The following is a 19,086-nucleotide window of genomic DNA, read 5'->3' as shown; positions in this document are numbered from 1 at the left end:
CTAAGACCCCTTTTCTAAGCTAATACTGAAAATGACCTTGCAATGTCTATAAAAATAACTTGTTAGTTTTTTTATAGGCACTTAAACTTCCAGAGTACTGTTATTGTGTATTAGATCATAAATTCCTGGTAGTTCGCTTGCAAATCAGTGTTATTTTCTGACTATTTCTCCATCCTTTTAAGCAAGTATACTAATTATTTCTACATTTATAGTCCTGCTGAGCTCATTTATTCCATCAGTTGGAGTATTATAAGTGATAACATGCATATTCCTTTTGATGTTGATTAATAGCAGATCTGCTACTGGATTCTTACATTATACATTGCAGTGCCAGACAACCTGTGCTCTGAATAATTCATGAAGAAAAAGAAAAGGATTAGAGGCAGGCCACACAGATACGTATTTCCATCTGAGTTTAGTTAGACCTTAAAGCAGGGAATGTACACTTCAGAGTCTCCCTGAGCATTGATTCTTTTATTCTTTATTCTCATTTCATCTTCTGTTGCTTTTTCTCTGAACTCCTTTCAGTCTACCTTGATTATAAGGGCCCCTCAAGGGTGAATGTAGGGTTTCAGGAATATTTTGCCAGTTGCTTTATGGCTAATTCTTCACCATACTTGGTCAGCTTGTATTTTATAAAGTGCAGTTACTGCATGGGAAATAAGAAGATGTAAATTGTTCTGACTAAAGAGGGAGACATAATTCATTCTATATATAGCATCTCCAAACTGAGTCAACCTTGAACATTCCGACATTTCAAAAGATGATGAGACAGTAATATAAATAAGACAACAATGTGAAGTTTAATAATTGATTTAATAAAACCCACAATAAAGCAACACTTTTTTTATATAATTAAACATGTAGTAAATTATTAAAAAACTCCAAATACAATACTTATCTACTGTACTTCAAATTCTAATTACATCAACTGTAAACCCCAATTTAATTAAAACCTATTTGAGTATTAGTATGTGCAAAATACCTGTTGTCTGTGGTATTTTTTTTCCAGTAAGTTTGTAAGGATGCACATTCTTCATGAACTGTGATATGGCTTAATTAATGATTGTGTTTGTACTGAAACATTAACTTCCCAAGTACAGTGCTACTTGGCCTCTGAGCTGCATGTGCTCCCATGCTGTACTCAAATGTTCCCATTTCTTGCCAGAACAGATACAAACATAATCCAGTGTTATATGCACTTTGTCCAAATTAATACTGTGCTGTCAGTTTTTTATACTGTGCTGTCAGTTTTCACCAATGGAAGGTCATCATGTGACCCGTACCTCGCATAAGGAGAGACAAGAAGCCAAGACTGTGACCCCAAACTGCAGGTATAGATCAGCCTGATGAGTATGTGAAACCCTAGCAAGCTTCAGAACAGACAATAGCTTAAGTATTCACAGTTAAATGTCACAATATCCATTACTAGGCAGAAATTTTCCATTCTGATCCACACAGAGAACTACTTTTGATGTCAGTGGAAGTTCTGTATAAAGACCAAAGTACAGAATAAGCAAAAAATCTCTGAGCCAAGTTCCTCCCATCTTCTGAACTTTGTAGGTCATACTCTTGTTGCCGAGCTTCTTTAACATAAATGACTTCAGAAGCAGGCGCACATCTGCGTTTTAAGGTGTACAATGGCATGGTGTCAGGTTCGGTTATCCGGTGTATATTCAGAGTACAGGGTTTCCACCACAAGGTGGAGAAATTAATTTTTGTGGATTTTGAGGTGTCCAGATGAATAAATAGTCTTCAAATTGCCTCATCCTTCTGTAAATAAGAAAAGGCCTTTCTACCTCTGCTGGGTGTTATGATATTTTTGTCCAACACATTACATTACTAAACTTGCTTGGATTTTGCTTTATGAATAAAGGCAGGTAGTGGGAACCATTACCGCAGTGGCATTCTTATCAGGATACTGCCATAGTATGCTCAAAGCGAAGCTGAAAAGGTCAGAGATAGCTGTGACTGAGGGAATAGTACATACCTAGAACTTCTGCTCCCGCTTTCATGTTAGATATATTTTGCATATCTGTTGGTTGTGTTTGAGAGTATCTCCATGTCAAGCATAGTTTCTGTCGTTTGACTTTTCTTTCAAAACAATCTTGGAAAAATAATCAATTACAGGACATTTATTAATTATAATAGAAGGCATGCTAATCAACTGGCCTTTTAATGTCAATCAAATGTTGGTTTAGACATTCAAGAGCATTAACAACAAACTCATCTTGCAAGTCACAACTTTTTAAATAAATAACCTGTTTCTAATGTATAAACCCTATTCTAAAATACATTAAAGATAACTGATCGCCTAAAACACTTTGGGTCCAGTGCTGGGTCTCTAGTTAAATACCAGAAGTCTGGGCAAGGATCTTTCTGTCTGGATCTCTGAATGCCCAGATTAAAGCTTTCTGGTCTGGGTACAGTAAATGCTGAATTTTGCAGTGTCTCCAAAGAGTTTCCAAAAGAATTCAACTAGCACTGTATGCATTATAATCTTAAGATACTTTATGAAAATTACTATTGCAAAAATACTGTATAATGATTTCAAGGATCATGACATATTATGAAATTCTGGCATGATCAGCATTAGAGACTTGAACTGAAATACTGAATTCTTGATGCTCCATTTGGAGTGCAGGTACTTTGTAGTACATAGTTATTCAAGGACAATATGGGACTGTAATTTGTGAGGTATCTGCAGAGCCATGTTGCAGTTTGTAAACAATCTGAAAACAGCTTTGTCTCCAAATCATCATAACTTGAATAAACCAGTACAAGGGAGAGAGTGAAATACATGTTCTGTAGGGCAACCACTGCACTTTTTGCAGCACCAGTTCTCCCTGCTGCATGTTACATGGTACAAATCCACATGTTAATGGTTTCTGTTTGATCATTTTCATTTTGCATTTATTGCTCTCAGTCTTTGACTACAAGATAAAGAATAAGGCAGCAGTTCCCCAAACATACGAAATCAGGCACTGGAATTCTGACAACTTGCGCAGGTTTTGCTCATTTCCTGTTTGTAACTCTGAAGCTGCACAGAGCACTTGTACATTCCAAATGTGTTCAGCAGCAGTTGTCGAGCCTTGGACTGAACTTCCTCCCATTTAGATGAACTACCAGGAACTGGAAAATCAAGACAATAATTAATAGAATTCCCTCCTCAAGAAACCTGGACAACCCAGTGTTACCAACTAGAATGTGCTCACATTCACTTATCCATACTGTTTGGTGGTTGTTATGTGCTCTCTATGTATTATTTTACTTTTAGGTCTACATCCTCTAACTAGAATCACATCTTGAAAAAAAAGCTGTGTTAGATACCACCCCCCACCCCACTCCCCCCAAAAAAAGAGCTTTTTTACTAAGAATTAGTATTCATGATAGTTAGGTGTCTAAATCAGTATGTTTTGGCAAAACGTATTTATTTTTCCTGTCAGATTGTTCTGCATTAGAGCTTCACCCTGTCTTTCCCTGGACAAGTAAGGCAATTTCTGAAGAGAAACTTCACACGTACACACATACACCCAGGAATCTGTATTGGATATTTCAGTATGAATGTATTTCTTTGCATAGTTTTCATTTACACTGACTTTCTGGGCAAATGGGTTTTATAACTTACTGTACAAAACCATGGTTAGCAAACATCCCCCCCCCCCTTAATGATATTTCCTGGTTCAACTTAAATAACAATAGGAAAAGAAAGTGTTGGATTTTTTAGGTTGGTTTTTTTTTGCTACACTTACATTTCATTTAGAATCATTATGGTCAGAATTACGCTACACAACAGCTTACCTAGTTGCAAGTGGACTATGGCAGTTGTTTTTCCTGCAGTAAGAGACCAAACATTTAAGTCTTCTATTGAATAAACATCTTCAATTTTCATCAAGTCTTCCTTAATGCGATCCACATTTAAATGCCTTGGAACCCCTGCGATACCAAACATGAGACAGAATTAATTCTGTCTTTTGCAGACTCTCAGTGACGTTTAAAATGTCATGACAGATCTCAAAAGAGTTCATAAATTGTGATCAGTAACTTCCAGGTTATCAATAGAGAAGAATATGCAAATTAGCATATGAAGTCAAATATGGATACAGAAGTTGTACATTAACTGCAATGTTTTCTTAAACATAATTTGTCCTGTGCAGAATCTCTAGCAATAGCCAGCATTAGATCCTTTGGGGCAATGTAGACAATGTTACTGCAGCTTCTAACCCTTTGTAACTGCTTAGACCAGACTCTAAGGTCAGAATCATAGAATCATAGAATCATAGAATAGTTAAGGTTGGAAAGGACCTCAAGATCATCTAGTTCCAACCCCCCTGCCATGGGCAGGGACACCTCACACTAAACCATCCCACCCAAGGCTTCATCCAACCTGGCCTTGAACACTGCCAGGGATGGAGCACTCACAACCTCCCTGGGCAACCGATTCCAGTGCCTCACCACCCTAACAGGAAAGAATTTCCTCCTTAGATCCAATCTAAACTAACCCTGTTAAAGTTTTAACCCGTTACCCCTTGCCCTGTCACTACAGTCCCTGACGAAGAGTCCCTCCCCAGCATCCCTATAGGCCTCCTTCAGGTACTGGAAGGCTGTTAGGAGGTCTCCACGCAGCCTTCTCTTCTCCAGGCTGAACAGCCCCAACTTCCTCAGCCTATCTTCATACGGGAGGTGGTCCAGTCCCCTGATCATCCTCGTGGCCCTCCTCTGAACTTGTTCCAACAGTTTCATGTCCTTTTTATGCTGAGGACACCAGAACTGCACACAATACTCCAAGTGAGGTCTCACAAGAGCAGAGTAGAGGGGCAGGATCACCTCTTTTGACCTGCTGGTCACGCTCCTTTTGATGCAGCCCAAAAAACCAACATGGTAGGTAACCCCCATTTTCAAGAAGGGGAAAATGGATGACTCAAGGAATTACAGACCAGTCAGTCTCACCCCTGTGCCTGGCAAGATCTTGGAGCACATTCTCCTGGAAGGCATGCTAAGGCACATGAAAAACAACAAGGTGCTTGGTGACAGCCAGCATGGCTTCACTAAGGGGAAATCCTGCCTGACCAATTTGGTGGCCTTCTATGATGGAGCTATGGAACTGATGGACAGGGATAGAGCAGTTTACATCTACCTGGACTTGTGCAAAGCATTCAACACTGTCCCACACAACATCTTTGTCTCTAAATTGGAGAGACATCAGTTTGATGGATGGACCACTCAGTGGATAAAGAACTGGCTGGACGGCCGCACGCAAAGAGTTGTGGTCAATGGCTCAATGTCCAGCTGGAGACCAGCAGCGAGTGGTGACCCTCAGGGATCGGTGTTGGGACCGGTCTTGTTCAACATCTTCATCGCTGACATGGACAGTGGGATTGAGCGCGCCCTCAGCAAGTTTGCCGATTACACCAAGCTGTGTGTTTCGGTTGATACGCTGGAGGGAAGGAATGGCATCCAGAGGGACCTTGACATGCTTGTGAGGTGGGCTGATGCCAGCCTTATGGAGTTTAATCATGACAAATGCAAGGTCCTACACCTGGGTTGGAGCAATCCCAGGCACAGCTACAGATTGGGCAGAGAAGAGATTCAGAGCAACCCTGCAGAGAAGGATTTGATGGTGTTGGTTGATGACAAAATGAACATGAGCCAGCTGCAGTGTGCACTCTCAGCCCAGAAAGCCAACCGTTTCCTGGGCTGCATCAAAAGGAGCGTGACCAGCAGGGGGGTTGGAACTGGATGATCTTGAGGTCCTTTCCAACCCTAACTATTCTATGATTCTAGGTAGGCCCTGTGTCCTGAAACTTCTCTCTTCAGGTACCTGGTATCATTTTCAAATGCTCATAGCAATCCATCTGCAGTGGTTAACACATATGACTTTCATCTTATAGATTAGCATCGTTGCACACCAATGATTGCACTGACCAAGACTTTCTAGACGTAGTAGTTTCAGCAGCTACAGCACCTCTATAGCTTCCCTACTCCACCCGTTAGGTGTACAAAGAGCAGAATAAAAAATTTAAATGATCAACATAGGTCAAAAACTAGTGCAAAAGTACTGAATAAACTTTGTTGCCAAACAGTTTTGTTTCTATCATAGGTTTTTAGTGCTCATCTTTCAGTTTTATGGAGTTTGATTATATATGCCATGAGGTGTTCAGCCACTTGCTTCTCAATTTTCTTCAGAATTTCTGAAGTGACTCCTCGCTGAACTTGTTATTTCACTGTCTTTTAAATCATGTTAGTTCCAGTACCATCTCTTTTGAAACTTCAGCATCTTCAGACTTCCATGCTGCCTTTAAATATATTTTAAAAGCTAGAATCTCGTTGCTTTTTTTACATAATCATTTAAGTTTTTAATTCAGCATTCCTAGTATAATGATGAAACTTAAGTTAAAATTAATACTGAATTCTGATACAAGTGCAAGGACCTTGATGTTGTAGTAGTAGTTTCCAATATGAATGCAAGTTCATTCTCTGGAGATCATGGATCTGAGTTGGAAAAATTCCCTAGCATACATACAGCCCAGCTACCATCACTTTTAATAACATCATTAATTTGAAGATTTTATAACAACTGGGATACCTATGCAAATAGCTACAACTCAAACCATCTGGAATGCACCATTATTTTGTCTTATCTGTTTTCTTCCGCTAAATCTTAGCTATTGCCTTGGAGCTGACTGAGGTTTCTTAAGAAAATGTCACCATTTTTGCCTTCTCAGTGAACTTCCATTTTGTTAGATTTTTGTGTTGGAGTTGTTGGGTTTTTTCTCTCCTAAATGACAGAAAAAGCACTTGACATTGAAGATTTTGAGGTTCCTGGTTAAGCCTTGTAACATAATAAATGTAAAGTCAGTAATAGCTCACGAGGCAGCTAGGAAGGTGCAACTGAAACAGAGGTCAAAGGCACCTTAAGACTTCTGTGATTTAAACGAGCCATCAAGAACCAACAGACTAAAGAAGCAAGAGGATAAACAGGTTTCCAGACACAATCCACTTTGTTAAAGATGGTAATTATGTCAAAAAAAGTGCCAGTGCTCACTGGTATTTGACATGTAAAGTACTGCAGACTGTGCACAGATCTTACCTTCCAGAATAATAACTCCTGTGTCACACAGAATTCGAACTGTTGTCAAAACCACCAGTATGGAGAATACATATGTACATATAGGATCAGCAATCTTGTATTCTGGCTGCAAGGGAAGTTCCAAAGTGTTAAAGCATGTATGAAAATAAGCTCACTTACTTAAAAAGCGTGACTCAGAAAATAGTTACTTCTAGCTCCAACTTTCATGATTTTTTTTGTTTTAAGAGTTACAAAATACATAATACAGTTTGCTTATTTTGCATGAATGTATGAAGCTTAAAACAGAATATCACAATATATTTGTTTAATAACTTATAAAACCAAGTCCCTTTTTAATCACCAAAATTGAAATTAAAACAATTCCCCCTGCCTCAAAGGCTGACCATTCCTTACCTTAAAGCGTATGATGTATGCAGCCACGAGCACACCAATACTTTGTACCAGGTCCCCAAGGGCATGTACAAATGCTGCTCTCACGGCAAGGCTGCTGTGCCCGTGGCTGCTGCTGTGGGCTGTGTTAGGAGAGTTCGACTGAGGTACATGAGAATGAGGGTGGGAATGGGAGTGGGAGTGAAGGTGGCCGGATTGATTCAGCAAAAAACCCATTCTGAAAGTGAAAGAAGAAAAACAGGCTTTAGGGTTGGGGGTTTTTTTCCCTTTTAAACTAAAGAATTGAAAACAAAATACTTATTATCATTTCTTGTCTTACGAAGTTGTCCAGCAAAATTACATTCCATGAGAAAGATACAGGCCATGAATGAATTAGCAGCTTATTCAGAAATACATTTATCAGTGTTAATGAAAAGAAAGGGAGATCTTACATTAAGTTAACTGCAACACCAACGGCTGCTGTAATCAGCATGATATCACCATTTATTTCATAGTCCATATGGATAGTTCTTTGAACAGCTTCATACAAGAGGAATGCCATAAGGATATAGACCAGCAGTACACTAATGATGGCAGACAACACTTCTGCAAACAGAAAGGAGACATTACAAAAGTGAGTCTAAGCTTCTTGACTTACGTTTACATACACATTATCTAGTGCAGATTTCAGCTATGAAGGACTGCTTAATGTGTTTCTGTATAGCTGTAATATGCTGTTTTAATATTACCTTACATTTACCAAATACTCATATTTTACAACAGTGTTATGACCAAGATTTTGGTGTAGGAATTATATCCAATCAGCAGGGATTTGCAAAAGGGCACATACACCTAAGTAAAGAGAAAATTAGGGAAAAAAATCCTATTCTTTCATTGTCCTGCGCCTTCCGCTGCTGCTTACATCTGTGGGAAGTGGTTACAGTTCTCCACAAGGCTCCTGCTGTTCTGATGTAAGGTGAATAGGCCTGAATATTTTATGGGTCGGGACCCTTAGTGCTGTCTGCCTCACTACCCGAGTCATGAAAGTAGGCTGGTAATAGCATACATAAACCTGAGGACAATGAGTTCACTACAGTTTTAAGGTCCTACCATACAGAATATAGGTATTTCCAAATGGGTCACTAGATTCCTTTTAATATGAACATACTTTTAACTTCTAGTTTCATATTCTGAAAATGATTGCCCTGTTGTGGCTGAAACTTAAAAGAGAAACAGACAAATAAAAAAGGCAAAATACCTGACAGAGAAAACATTGGCCCAGTTAAGACTCTTGGTTATAAGCAAGTTAATATAGGGTTTTACAAAAAACACAGGGGAAAAAACATTAATGCCAGCTCCATTGTATTGCATGCGAATTCATAGGCATGCCTGAGTAATCTGTAATCATTATGCATAGCACTCATTACTGTCATTTGCCAGATGGATCACCAGGATCTCAGCTTTCCTGTGTGAATTCAAAGATCAGAGTTGGAATTAATTTACTTGGAATTTTAATAGTTGTTCTTCCCCCTTGTTCACACAAGTTGCCCTGATTTATTCTCCAGTAAGGGCAAAATTCTGCTCTTGGCTTTACCACATTTCTAAGAATACTGATCTGTGAAGTTCCTCGCTTCTGCCTCTGCTTTTGATCCGTCACTGTGTAGTACAACTTTGGTTACTGCTGAAGGTGTCATTTGTAACACAGAACTGCCTTAACTGTATTTATTGAATATTACAGTAAAAAACATGCTGCTATATAAGCATTTTAATATTGCCCAAATCACTTGATCCACATACGGAATTTTTAACATCGTTATGGGAGAAGAAACTCTCACCCACACGTTCAGCTGTTCGGCAGTGTGTCAGTGCCTGGACCAGTACCAGCATTACCAGGCAGTAACAAGGCTCTGGATGGCAACTGTCACAATCTCAAGATTATTTCAGAGCAACATGAAAATCCTGGAAGTATCTGTGCAAGTGGCAGTGTTCTGTTCAAAGCAGGCAGATTATTCAGGGCAACAGCCTGAAGAAACCTCAGTACATTCCTTAACAGGTTTTCCAGAATGCTTTTTAAAAAATTCGTGAAGCACATTAGCATTTACCAGAGAGATTACATATTGTGGTTTTACAATGGAGAACCATGTTTTCTGAAATGGAAACCAGTGTTTCCCTTGCAGTTTCTTTCACAGGCCCACTGTAATGTCAGCATTGTAGATTTGGTGCAGACATCTTTCACTTCTTGTGAAATGAACTGTATACTGTCTCAGTGGACTGACTGATTCTGTCATTACTAACATTGTGTTTGCAGCAATGGAAAAATGCCAGGTCCCGTATCTATGCTTAGATCTGCGCAGTGCCTCACTGAGAAGGAGGTATCTCCACTTTGTGGTGAAACAGAACTATTTAGGCTTCAAGAATATAATCCTTCTTAGACATGACTGCAATTTCCATTATTTTGTCTTCACTTTTCTAACCCATTTCTGAATCTGTCAGCTTCCTTTTCACCACTGAAAATGGAATAAAACTGAAAATGGAGTATACATATTATGTACTCAAGGAGAATTCAAATAAATGAGAACTAGTGTGAATTCCCATCTGGAATCTGATGAGACACCTTAATATGCCTGTTGTCTTTACAATGCAATGTTTATAGGAACAAGTTTGAAAATTTGTTGTTCTGCAAACAAAAGTCATAATGAGCACCAGAAACATTGCTCATTAGAATGTTTTCATGCGTACTGTATGTATGGATTATCTTAAAAATTAATGCAGAGCAGGTCAGCAGTGAGAGGGTTCTTACACACACTCCCATCTTCAAACAAACGCACCATATTTTTATTGTGACAGATGCTCGATCTGTACCCTTTTTTTAACATTGTCATGTTTTAACATCCTTCATGAAATCCAAGCTATTGTTGAGCCTGTATTACTTGTTGACAAGCTTCTTGCATATAGAGTATTTGGAAAGATGCGTTACAGCGAGGATATACCCACAAAGCAGCTTTCTTCCATTGCCAGCATTTCTGATGTGTGAAACTGGGCCCTCAGGCCATGGCATTCAGACTCCATGCCTGAAATGAGGCAAATCGATTTCACAGATGTGACTGTAAAAAGAAACCTGTGTATAGTAATTTTGAACCATCTCATTATTCTGTACTTGCAGAACCTAGGTCAAGGTTTGGGGGTCTCTTGCAGGGCCTTTACTCACTTCCCCTTCCTCACTGCAGACACAGAAACTGCCTACTTGCAGACTCCTTCACAGAGGGCTGCGCTGTTGCTGTTTACACAGAATGGCTGAGGTAGAAGGGAACCCCTGGAAACTCTACGGTCCTGCTGAAAGCAGGGTCAGCTGCAGCAGGTTGCTCAGGGCTGTGTCCAGTTGGGTTTTGAGTATTTCCAACTGTGGAGACTCAACAACCTGTTCTAGTGTTTGACCACCTCCTGGCACTGGGCAGCAGAAAAGGGGGAGTAACTGCTGCAGAACTGAGAAGCTGCTCCCAGGGAGATGGTGGGCAATACAGACTAATTCTATGGGCCACATGTGGCCCATGGGCCACACTGGGTTAGTCTGGCCAGGATTTCTCTTGGCAATGGAATGGGGAGAAGGAAAAAAAAAACCAAAAGGTGAGGTGGCAGGAATCCTCAGGAGCTTTTGTTTGCTGAGTGCAGTGGAGCCCTCAAACTATTTTAAAACTCAGTGAAAATTTACAGAACTGAGTAAAATTTTAATGGTTAAGTAAGTTTATTTTTCTGAAGATTAACTCCTGTTTTTAAGCTAGGCCATGGCATGTTCAGTGTACATACTATTTGGCTTTAGAGAAGTTACAAAGATACATAAACTACTCATGATTTCTAAATAGGGTTAAAGTATGCGTGAATGCTAGCAAATATCATTCTGAAGAGTATGAACAACTGCCAGGGGGTACCTTCAAGGTCAGGTTTCAGTTTTAAGGCAGCTCCTATCACAAAATTAAAACTTACTGAAAGAAAAGGTTGCAATGGGAAATGCTGGCAGTGTTAATGCTTTCTTGCTAAAGCCCCAAAGATCTTTGCTAGTGTACAGAGTTATGCATTCATGCACTAGTGACTAACTGATGACAAATGACTAGGAGTGATGGAGTTGTTGAATTCTGCTGCTGTTCTAGCAGCCAAAATATGAATTGTAAATGATGACTGCACAATACTTTGAAATTCCTTGAAAAATATCCTGTAGAACGTATAGAGCAGAGGTAGCAAATTGTGACAGTAGAAATTATCTATTTTATGAAAAATAAAGCTTTGAAGCTTTTGGTCAAATGTCTGCAAGACCTGCAGCTGTATATTATGAACTATTATATCCAGTTTGCAACCACATGAAAGCACCCTTTATCACCATTACATTTCCAAATGTGAAGTAATGAATCCTGAAAATACCCTTCCAAGGTTCAGCACATAATTCTGTTTATACTTCTTTGTTTATACACCTAAAAGGGGCAGAGGTTAAGTAACTTATTGTATTGCAAACCATGGGACATCTTGATCTCTTCTTTGTGTGGTTTGGGGAGTGCAAGAGGAATACTGATTTATGTGGCTTCTGGCAGAGCAGAGCCCTCTAATAATATGCTCCACATAACTTTTTAGTTCTGGATTAAGATGTCGTTTTTCATATTGAATAGGACCTTCTTCCAGTGTCATAATTCTGCTGAAGAATGGGAGTTCATAAATCCTGGGCACTGGCAATTATGTCGTGAACAAAAAATGACATGTACAGCTCCTGAACCAACAAGCTCCTCAGCGTGTCCCACAAGCAGCAACAGTGGTACACCAGTGAGTGACCAAAGAATGTGTCCTTCTCTTGCTCAACAGCTTCAGTTGCAGAGCATAAAGGTGAACATAATGCAACAGCCCAGTAACTATGGATGGGCTATGAAACGCAGCTGCATATCCACCCTTGTTCTTGCTGGGGACAGCTTCCCTCCTCTGCACCCTTTGTAAAATTTCTAGGCCATGGTTCATTTGTATGAAGTCATATTTACAATGACGTCCTGTGTCCAATTCCCCAGCCTTCCTCTTTAAATTGGAAGATGAATCAAGCATTCAGAATTTAACTCTGAATCTGCTAAATCCTAGTTTCACACAGATGGAGAGGCTCATCCAGCTTCCCCTGAGTGAAACTGAGTGAAACTGCCATCAAACTTAACTTCTGGCAGAGATTTACACTTAAAAAATGTTTGTTTTTTTTTTTTTTAATTATCTATTCCCTTGTCACAATACGACCTATGTAGTGGCTCCACAGTGGCCAGTGAAAGGATATTAGTGTCAGGGTGTTAAACATAATGCAACTCTTGGGTTTACTGCTGCTTTCTTTCTAGTTACTTATACTTCTAGAATTAGGTTATCCTTACAGTTGCTTAAAATGCTCTGTTAATAGCAAAAGCTGATACCTACATACCTAAGCGATGAAATCCAAACGTGAACCTCTTTGTAGGAGATTTTGCAGACAGCCAGAGAGCAAGCAGGGTCAAAATAATACCACTAAGGTCAGTTAACATATGAAGTGCATCTGTCATAATTGCTAGACTGTTAGCAACATATCCACCTGAGAAGAAAGTTGGAAAAGTCAGGACATACAACATTAATCATTGTAGATAATATCCTTTTGGCACAGCTTACAGTTATTTATTTTCAGAACAGTACATTAAGTGCATGAGAGCTCTTGTTATAATCACTAAACGGGGTATTTTGCCATTGCAATCAAAATGCCATCCTATAATTTAAAGCTACCATAGTTACAAGTGCAGTGAAGTGTGCTTTCTGTTAAGAGTAACATAGAACTGATTCCCTCCTGTCATTCTCACAGACTACTTGCATTGTAACATTTGCGAGAGCAGGACCAAAACAGTTTTGTTTCTTTTCTCTGTGTCTTAATGTGCATGTATTTAATCAGTTGATCCTTTTATTAAACTACAGCTGTTAAATATTTTGACATTATGGAACAGGGACAGAAATCCATTGACTCAGTGGCAAGGAAATTCACCCTGCCCCCTTATTATTACATTATCTTGTAACCTTCATTATTCCCTGTCCCGGCAGGGCTATGTTCTGCCAATACATACTGCAGGCAGTGACTTTCACTTGCACAGCATTTTTCTTTGTTATTTATTACCATATTTTTTTCTCATAATTATGAGGTGTATTGAGACAAATAACATGAGATCAAAGGTTGGTATATTTGTTCCAATTCAGCTGCTAAGGCTACTGTTGTATGGGCAAGAGATTTAAACAATGCGCCTCTCTTAAGCACCCTTTATCCAAAGGGGAATCAAGGATAGGCTTCCTTGTCTTCCATATGCATGAAGTTAAGCCCATTTTCTCAGAAAAGATCTCATCTTTAGTGTCAGCTAAGTTATGATTTAGTTTCTCTTTTTACCTTGAGATTGACATTCAGCCTGTAAATTCTCCCGAGCAAAGCATGCCGCTGGCATGCCATTTGGCAGGCTTGAGGCTCCAACTAACATTTCGAGTAAAGGTATCTTCATCTACAATTAAAACTGTCTTAGTGAGGAGGCTGACCATGAGGAAATAGCAAAGAGACATTCATAACTGGCTGACTGCTTTCAAGACTAGTCATAAAACCTGTGTGTGTATGGCTGTGTTAGTATGCACACACCTGCAGCCTGAGCTACCCTCTCCAGCCAAACACAAGCAGCATGGCTGATACTGTAGTATTGCTTGTACTGTGGGTAACTATCAAATACACAGTTCAACTAGTTCCTTTCCTCCATCCCCCTCTTCTTCAGTTGTTCCTAAGTTTCTAAGTCAAATTCACCTGAGGATGAAATTTTCAAAGGCCATCACAGCTCAAAAGTTTTTAAGATTTAGCAATTCATCAACTTTTTGGGTTATGCCCTCCCATTCTGAATTAATTTCTGCTCTTGTGTAATTTTAAATGATTACTTAGAAATGTGCAACTCGGCCTCTTCTACAGTCAACATGGAAGAAATAAGAATTTGTATCTAAAGCATTCAAATCAGTAGCTTACATATATGATCATTTAAAGTACATATGTTAATTCCCATGTATTAATTTTGAGAATCACTTCGGTCTGAGATGAGTTAGTTTCATTTCAGCTAGCCTTGCACTTTGACAGACTTCAGAAATAAAATTATAAGGAAGGAATTTGGATACTGAAGCAATTGTAATGCAGCATGTGGGCTAAGAAAACCTAATTGAAATTTATGAAATTCTGAAATCAAAGGTTCTCTCTTTCCAAATGTATTGGTTCATCTCTTGGTTAAAGGTGCTGAGTCTTGAGGGTTGTTAAACACAACTGGCAACGTGGGAAAAAGAGACATCTACAACCTGTACAAATAGACAGCTTGATGGCTCAGCACTGTCTTCAGTGACCTGTGAAGGACAGCAGTCCTCCTCATGGACGATCAATTAGAAATCTCTACACATAGCTGAAAACATCAAAACCCTGCCAGAAAATCTAACTAGGACTTGCAATATGTTTTTCCTTTTATGATGCAAAATGATGCCACGAAGTGTAAGTTGTTATCTGACTTTTACTATAACTGTTCATCAAATTAAACAACACACACTGAGGTGGCCTGGGGTAATGAGCTTGACTGTATCTGGAAAACAATACGCCAATCACGAATTCACAAGAAAGCTGTTGAAACAAGATTTCCTTCATCCTGACATTGGTAACAGACAGCAGGAAGATTTTTACTGAATAACTGAATCATCTGATAGGGTCTTCTACCTTTTTTTTCAGAAGCTAAGAAGAGAAAACTGTCAAAGATCACAAAAAGAAGTCAGTTAAAATGTCCTGTAGGATTAAACAAAGTTTCCCAAATACCTGAGCTTCAGATCAATGAAAAAAGTTCCGAAAGTTGAAACCAAGCAGACAGAACACAATACAGGGCCGGAATGAAACAGTTAAACAGTTAGGGAGGGCACTGACCCAGGACTTAAGGGCTCCATCTTTAATTACTTGTTCTGCTGCTGATTATTTGCCCTATCACAAGTCATTCAAGTCAAGATCCACCCAAGTACAGAGATACCAAAGTCCTCTATTCATTGGTTGTGGAAGTTGGACACAAAGTATTCCAGAGGTCTGGCCCTTTGTGCTGTGTGCCTCAGTGCCCAAAACATGAAACAGGGCTGGTGATACATACATACACCTTCAGGGATATGAGCTCTCATGACACTACCAGCACTTTGTACAGACAAATCTACTGCCCTGAGCTGAGCCCGCAGAAGTCCTAGCTGTATGGGAGAAATGACAGATGATATGACAGTGATGAGAGAGGATTTTTACTCTCAACAGCTATTATTCCTAGACGTCCTCCTGCATTACCTATGGAGAGGTCTAAAACAGCATGAATCGGACCCAAAGTCCCAGACAGATACACCCTAGTGACTTCAGCATCAAGCTGCTGGCAGCTCAGAGATATTATTCAGTAAGGGGCTCTTAGGTTGAACTAAATTCAGTGTTTATCAGAACTCTGTTATGAGTACAATCACATGAAATAATGGTTATGTCAAAAGATACCTATGTCTGAGGTACAACACTATGTTCCTTATCGAATTTGCCTGAGTTTATGCTGAACCAAAATTCCAGCCAGAGAAGAAAAAGCATAAATGGAGAGCACAATTCAGCATATGCCCACAAAAGGTTTATTATAAGGAATTGCCTTATTCATGGATGGGAAAGCTTATCCACGATAAGCTGATGCACTGTGACACTGTCATTAATGACTAACCACACACTGAGATTTTGAAGGACAAAACCACTTCTTTCCACTAACCCACATTCCTGGGCCCCCCAGTAAAACTTGTGCAGATATAGTCAGTATTCTGGTCTGTCTCTGAAAAACAGACTGGATTTTTTCCTACGTATGTGGGACAAACTGTATAATTTATCATTGAGCCATGATTTTTCTCCGTAACATCTTGTGTAAGTTTCTGTCTCACAGATACAATTCACAGCTGTCGTACAAGAAGTGATCTGTGATCACAAGCTCACTTCACACAAGCAGATGTCAGACCTGTAGACATTACTGACCGAATCTGCATAGACGTGGAGGAGCATGTAGGTCCCAGGCTGCTACACCTGAGGCATCTCTGTTCTTTATTTCCAGAAAGTTTTTGTGACTTGACATTTTTCCCCCTAGTGAATTATGGCCAATAATTCATCTGATTAGCTCTGATTTAGACTTGTATGTTAAAATGAAAGCAATTTAAAAGCAATTAATTGTTATAGTTGCTACAGAGACCTGGCTCAGCACACACATCAATGTCCTGGCACTTAGTAATGCTCTCCGTGACTTCAAATCTGGGGATGAGAAAATTTAAGCATTCTTCAGGAGGCTGCACAGTACTGGGCAGACACGTGCACTGAAGGGCATGGACATACCCAAAAGACAGATGGTAACAGGATGCTGATATTGATAAGTGAACGGAGACTGAAAGATAAATACTATCCTTTGTAAATATGATTAGCTAATGGAAAAGGAGTAACATCTCCTAGCTCGTCTGTGTATCCAGGCTCCCTCAAATTTATTTCAAGCCTATGCTGCTGTAGCCTATGAAATGAAGCACAGTCATCCCGTACAAGCTGCTGTAGAGCCCACAGGTTCTCTTTTACCATCATAGCAAACAACAGTGTGACTTTATCAGAGAGCAATAAAAGCTGCATTTGATCACCAGATTAATTCTTCTGACCAACAAGCCACCAGATACCTATACAGGAACAGGTTTCCAGGTAAAAAACCACCATGCTTCTGCCAAATACTAACCAACAAAACCCACAGATAATTTAATCAAACTACTTGGTATTCTTCCGTGTTGTAATGGGAAGTGTTAAAATACCCATTAGTTTAACTGACTTTGTGCATATGATTTACGCCTGGATGGAGAATACACTGGTCCCGAGTGCGGCAGGACACCAGGCAGTTGTTAGGTGGGTGGATTCTCATGACATCCACTCCGATAGATCAGGGTTTGGCTTTTTGGTTATAAGAAACTTTGGTGAATGACGGTAAACCGTCCCCCAGCATCAGTTTTGATATTATGGTAAATGTCACACTTACTTCCCTCATTTGTCTTGTTGCAAACACAGCAAGATTTTATGTCAGTAGTTAATACTGAGGATGAAATTGTTCATCTTTTTTTTAATGTCTATGATAAAATGCTGCTTCTCCCTTGCTCATAACACCTTACAAACTTACGAGAGAAACTTACACAAAGAACTAAAAAGCCATTATACATGAAAAAAAAAAAATCCCATTTATGCCGTCTGGTGGACTGATGATATTCAGACAAGGGAAGCTGCAAATTCCTTTCTTTTCTTGCATGGAAAATACAGGTGGACTTTGTTCTTCCTCACTCTCTGAACTTGCAGCCAATCTCTGATCTCTCTACATAACAGATCGTTTCTCTTAATAACTACCGAAAGCCAGGGCTGCGAGAGCGTGACAGGCTGCGCGGTCTGGCCGGCCGACAGAGCCCCCGACTCACCTACGAGCTCCCCGGTCATAAAGAGGAGGTAGAGGAGGGCAGCGAGCGTCAACCGCTTCTTCACCGTCCTCTGCCTGGAGCGCTCCCGCCGGCTGCTGCAGCCCCCGCAGGCGGCCGGCCGGCCGGTGCGGGCTCCGGCCCGCTCCAGCAGGGACTCGTCGTCGGAGGGCAGGCCTAGGGGCGCCCCGGCCACCGGCGTCTCCGGTGCCGCCTCCGAGGCATCGTCCGACACCACCACCCGCAGCTTGTTAAACCGAGGGAAGTCCTCGTCCCCCGCCTCGTCCGAGAAGTCAAAGGCACTGGAGTCGTTCAGGAACAAGGGGTCCTCGCTCCTCCGCAGCAGGGACTTGATGCTCCTCCAGAGCCCGGGCCCAGCCATCGCGGCGGAGCCCGGGGGCCTCGCCGGCTGCTGCCGAATCTCCCGCGGGCGGCTCCGCTGGCGCCGCTCCCCCTCGTAGGCGGCACCCGTCCGTTCGCCGTCCCGTCAGGGCATGTCCCCTACATCGCTGTGCTGTACCCTGCGCAGCGCGCACCGGCGCTACCGATCCACCCCACCGCCTCCGCGCCGGACACCGCCGGCGCCGCCACCCCCGGAGCGCCGAGCCGCCCGCTGCGCCCGCGTCCCCGCCGCGCGGAGCCGGCGCAGCCCCGGTCAGCGCGCAGGGCCGCCTCCCCGCCGGCGCAGGGGGAGCGCCTCAGCCGCGCGCGTCACACCCATCAGCGTCGCGCTCCGGGCACCGCGGCGGGGGGGGCCGCACCCGAACCCCTGCGCGCTCCCGCGACCGGCGCTGCCCCCGTGCTCCCCGCCGAGAGCCCGGGCCAACAGGCGGCAGACGGCGACCCTTGCGCGCCCGCCGACTGCCGCGGCCCCGGCCAGCACTGCGCCTGCGCCGCCCGTGCGGGACGGACGCCGGTTCGAGTCCTGCAGCCGCCGCCTCGCCGCGCCCTGCAACGAGCGAGGAGGTGGCGGAGGTGCGGAGAGCGGCAGGCGGCGGGGGGGTCGCCAGGTGCTGTAGTGGTCAGCCCGAGACTAGCCCGAGAGGCTGTTTCCGTCCCTACATGCGCTTGTGCTAGGTGGATATATGTCACGCGAGGTACAGACTTTCAACTGGGAAAGCCAT

At 41.7% G+C, this 19,086-nt stretch overlaps 1 protein-coding gene across 2 annotated transcripts; it reads right to left on the bottom strand.

Moving 5' to 3' along the window:
* Positions 1-780: 780 nt before the first annotated feature.
* SLC30A4 (solute carrier family 30 member 4) lies at positions 781-18,853 on the bottom strand. Of its 2 annotated transcripts, XM_065688519.1 has the most exons (7): positions 17,966-18,850; positions 12,891-13,037; positions 7,912-8,065; positions 7,484-7,697; positions 7,091-7,196; positions 3,802-3,936; positions 781-3,132 (listed from the first exon to the last, which is right to left on the bottom strand). In XM_065688519.1, exons 1-7 carry the CDS (start codon positions 18,342-18,344, stop codon positions 2,978-2,980), a joined length of 1,290 nt encoding a protein of 429 aa, XP_065544591.1. In that variant the 5' UTR covers positions 18,345-18,850; the 3' UTR covers positions 781-2,977. The 2 variants fall into 2 exon arrangements, with proteins under 2 accessions (XP_065544591.1, XP_065544592.1); XM_065688520.1 differs by lacking the exons at positions 781-3,132; positions 3,802-3,936; positions 7,091-7,196; positions 7,484-7,697; positions 7,912-8,065 and adding an exon at positions 10,309-10,563 and having other exon boundaries at positions 12,887-13,037; positions 17,966-18,853.
* Positions 18,854-19,086: the final 233 nt, after the last annotated feature.

The sequence above is a fragment of the Lathamus discolor genome, chromosome 8 (assembly GCF_037157495.1).
Source record: "Lathamus discolor isolate bLatDis1 chromosome 8, bLatDis1.hap1, whole genome shotgun sequence".
Lineage (NCBI taxonomy): Eukaryota > Metazoa > Chordata > Aves > Psittaciformes > Psittacidae > Lathamus > Lathamus discolor.
Note: the sequence above shows the minus strand (reverse complement) of the source record. Positions and strands in the feature narration are given on the sequence as shown.

Excerpts from the sequence above, each read along its gene's own strand:
- SLC30A4 (XM_065688519.1), bottom strand. The coding sequence starts at position 18,344 with ATGGCTGGGCCCGGGCTCTGGAGGAGCATCAAGTCCCTGCTGCGGAGG. Across the intron at positions 8,066-12,890 it reads GTTTGGATTTCATCGCTTAG|AAGTGTTGTCTGCCATCATT; the intron begins GTATGTAGGTAT and ends TTCTGTTTGCAG. Across the intron at positions 3,937-7,090 it reads AGGAGTTATTATTCTGGAAG|GGGTTCCAAGGCATTTAAAT; the intron begins GTAAGATCTGTG and ends TTGGTATCGCAG.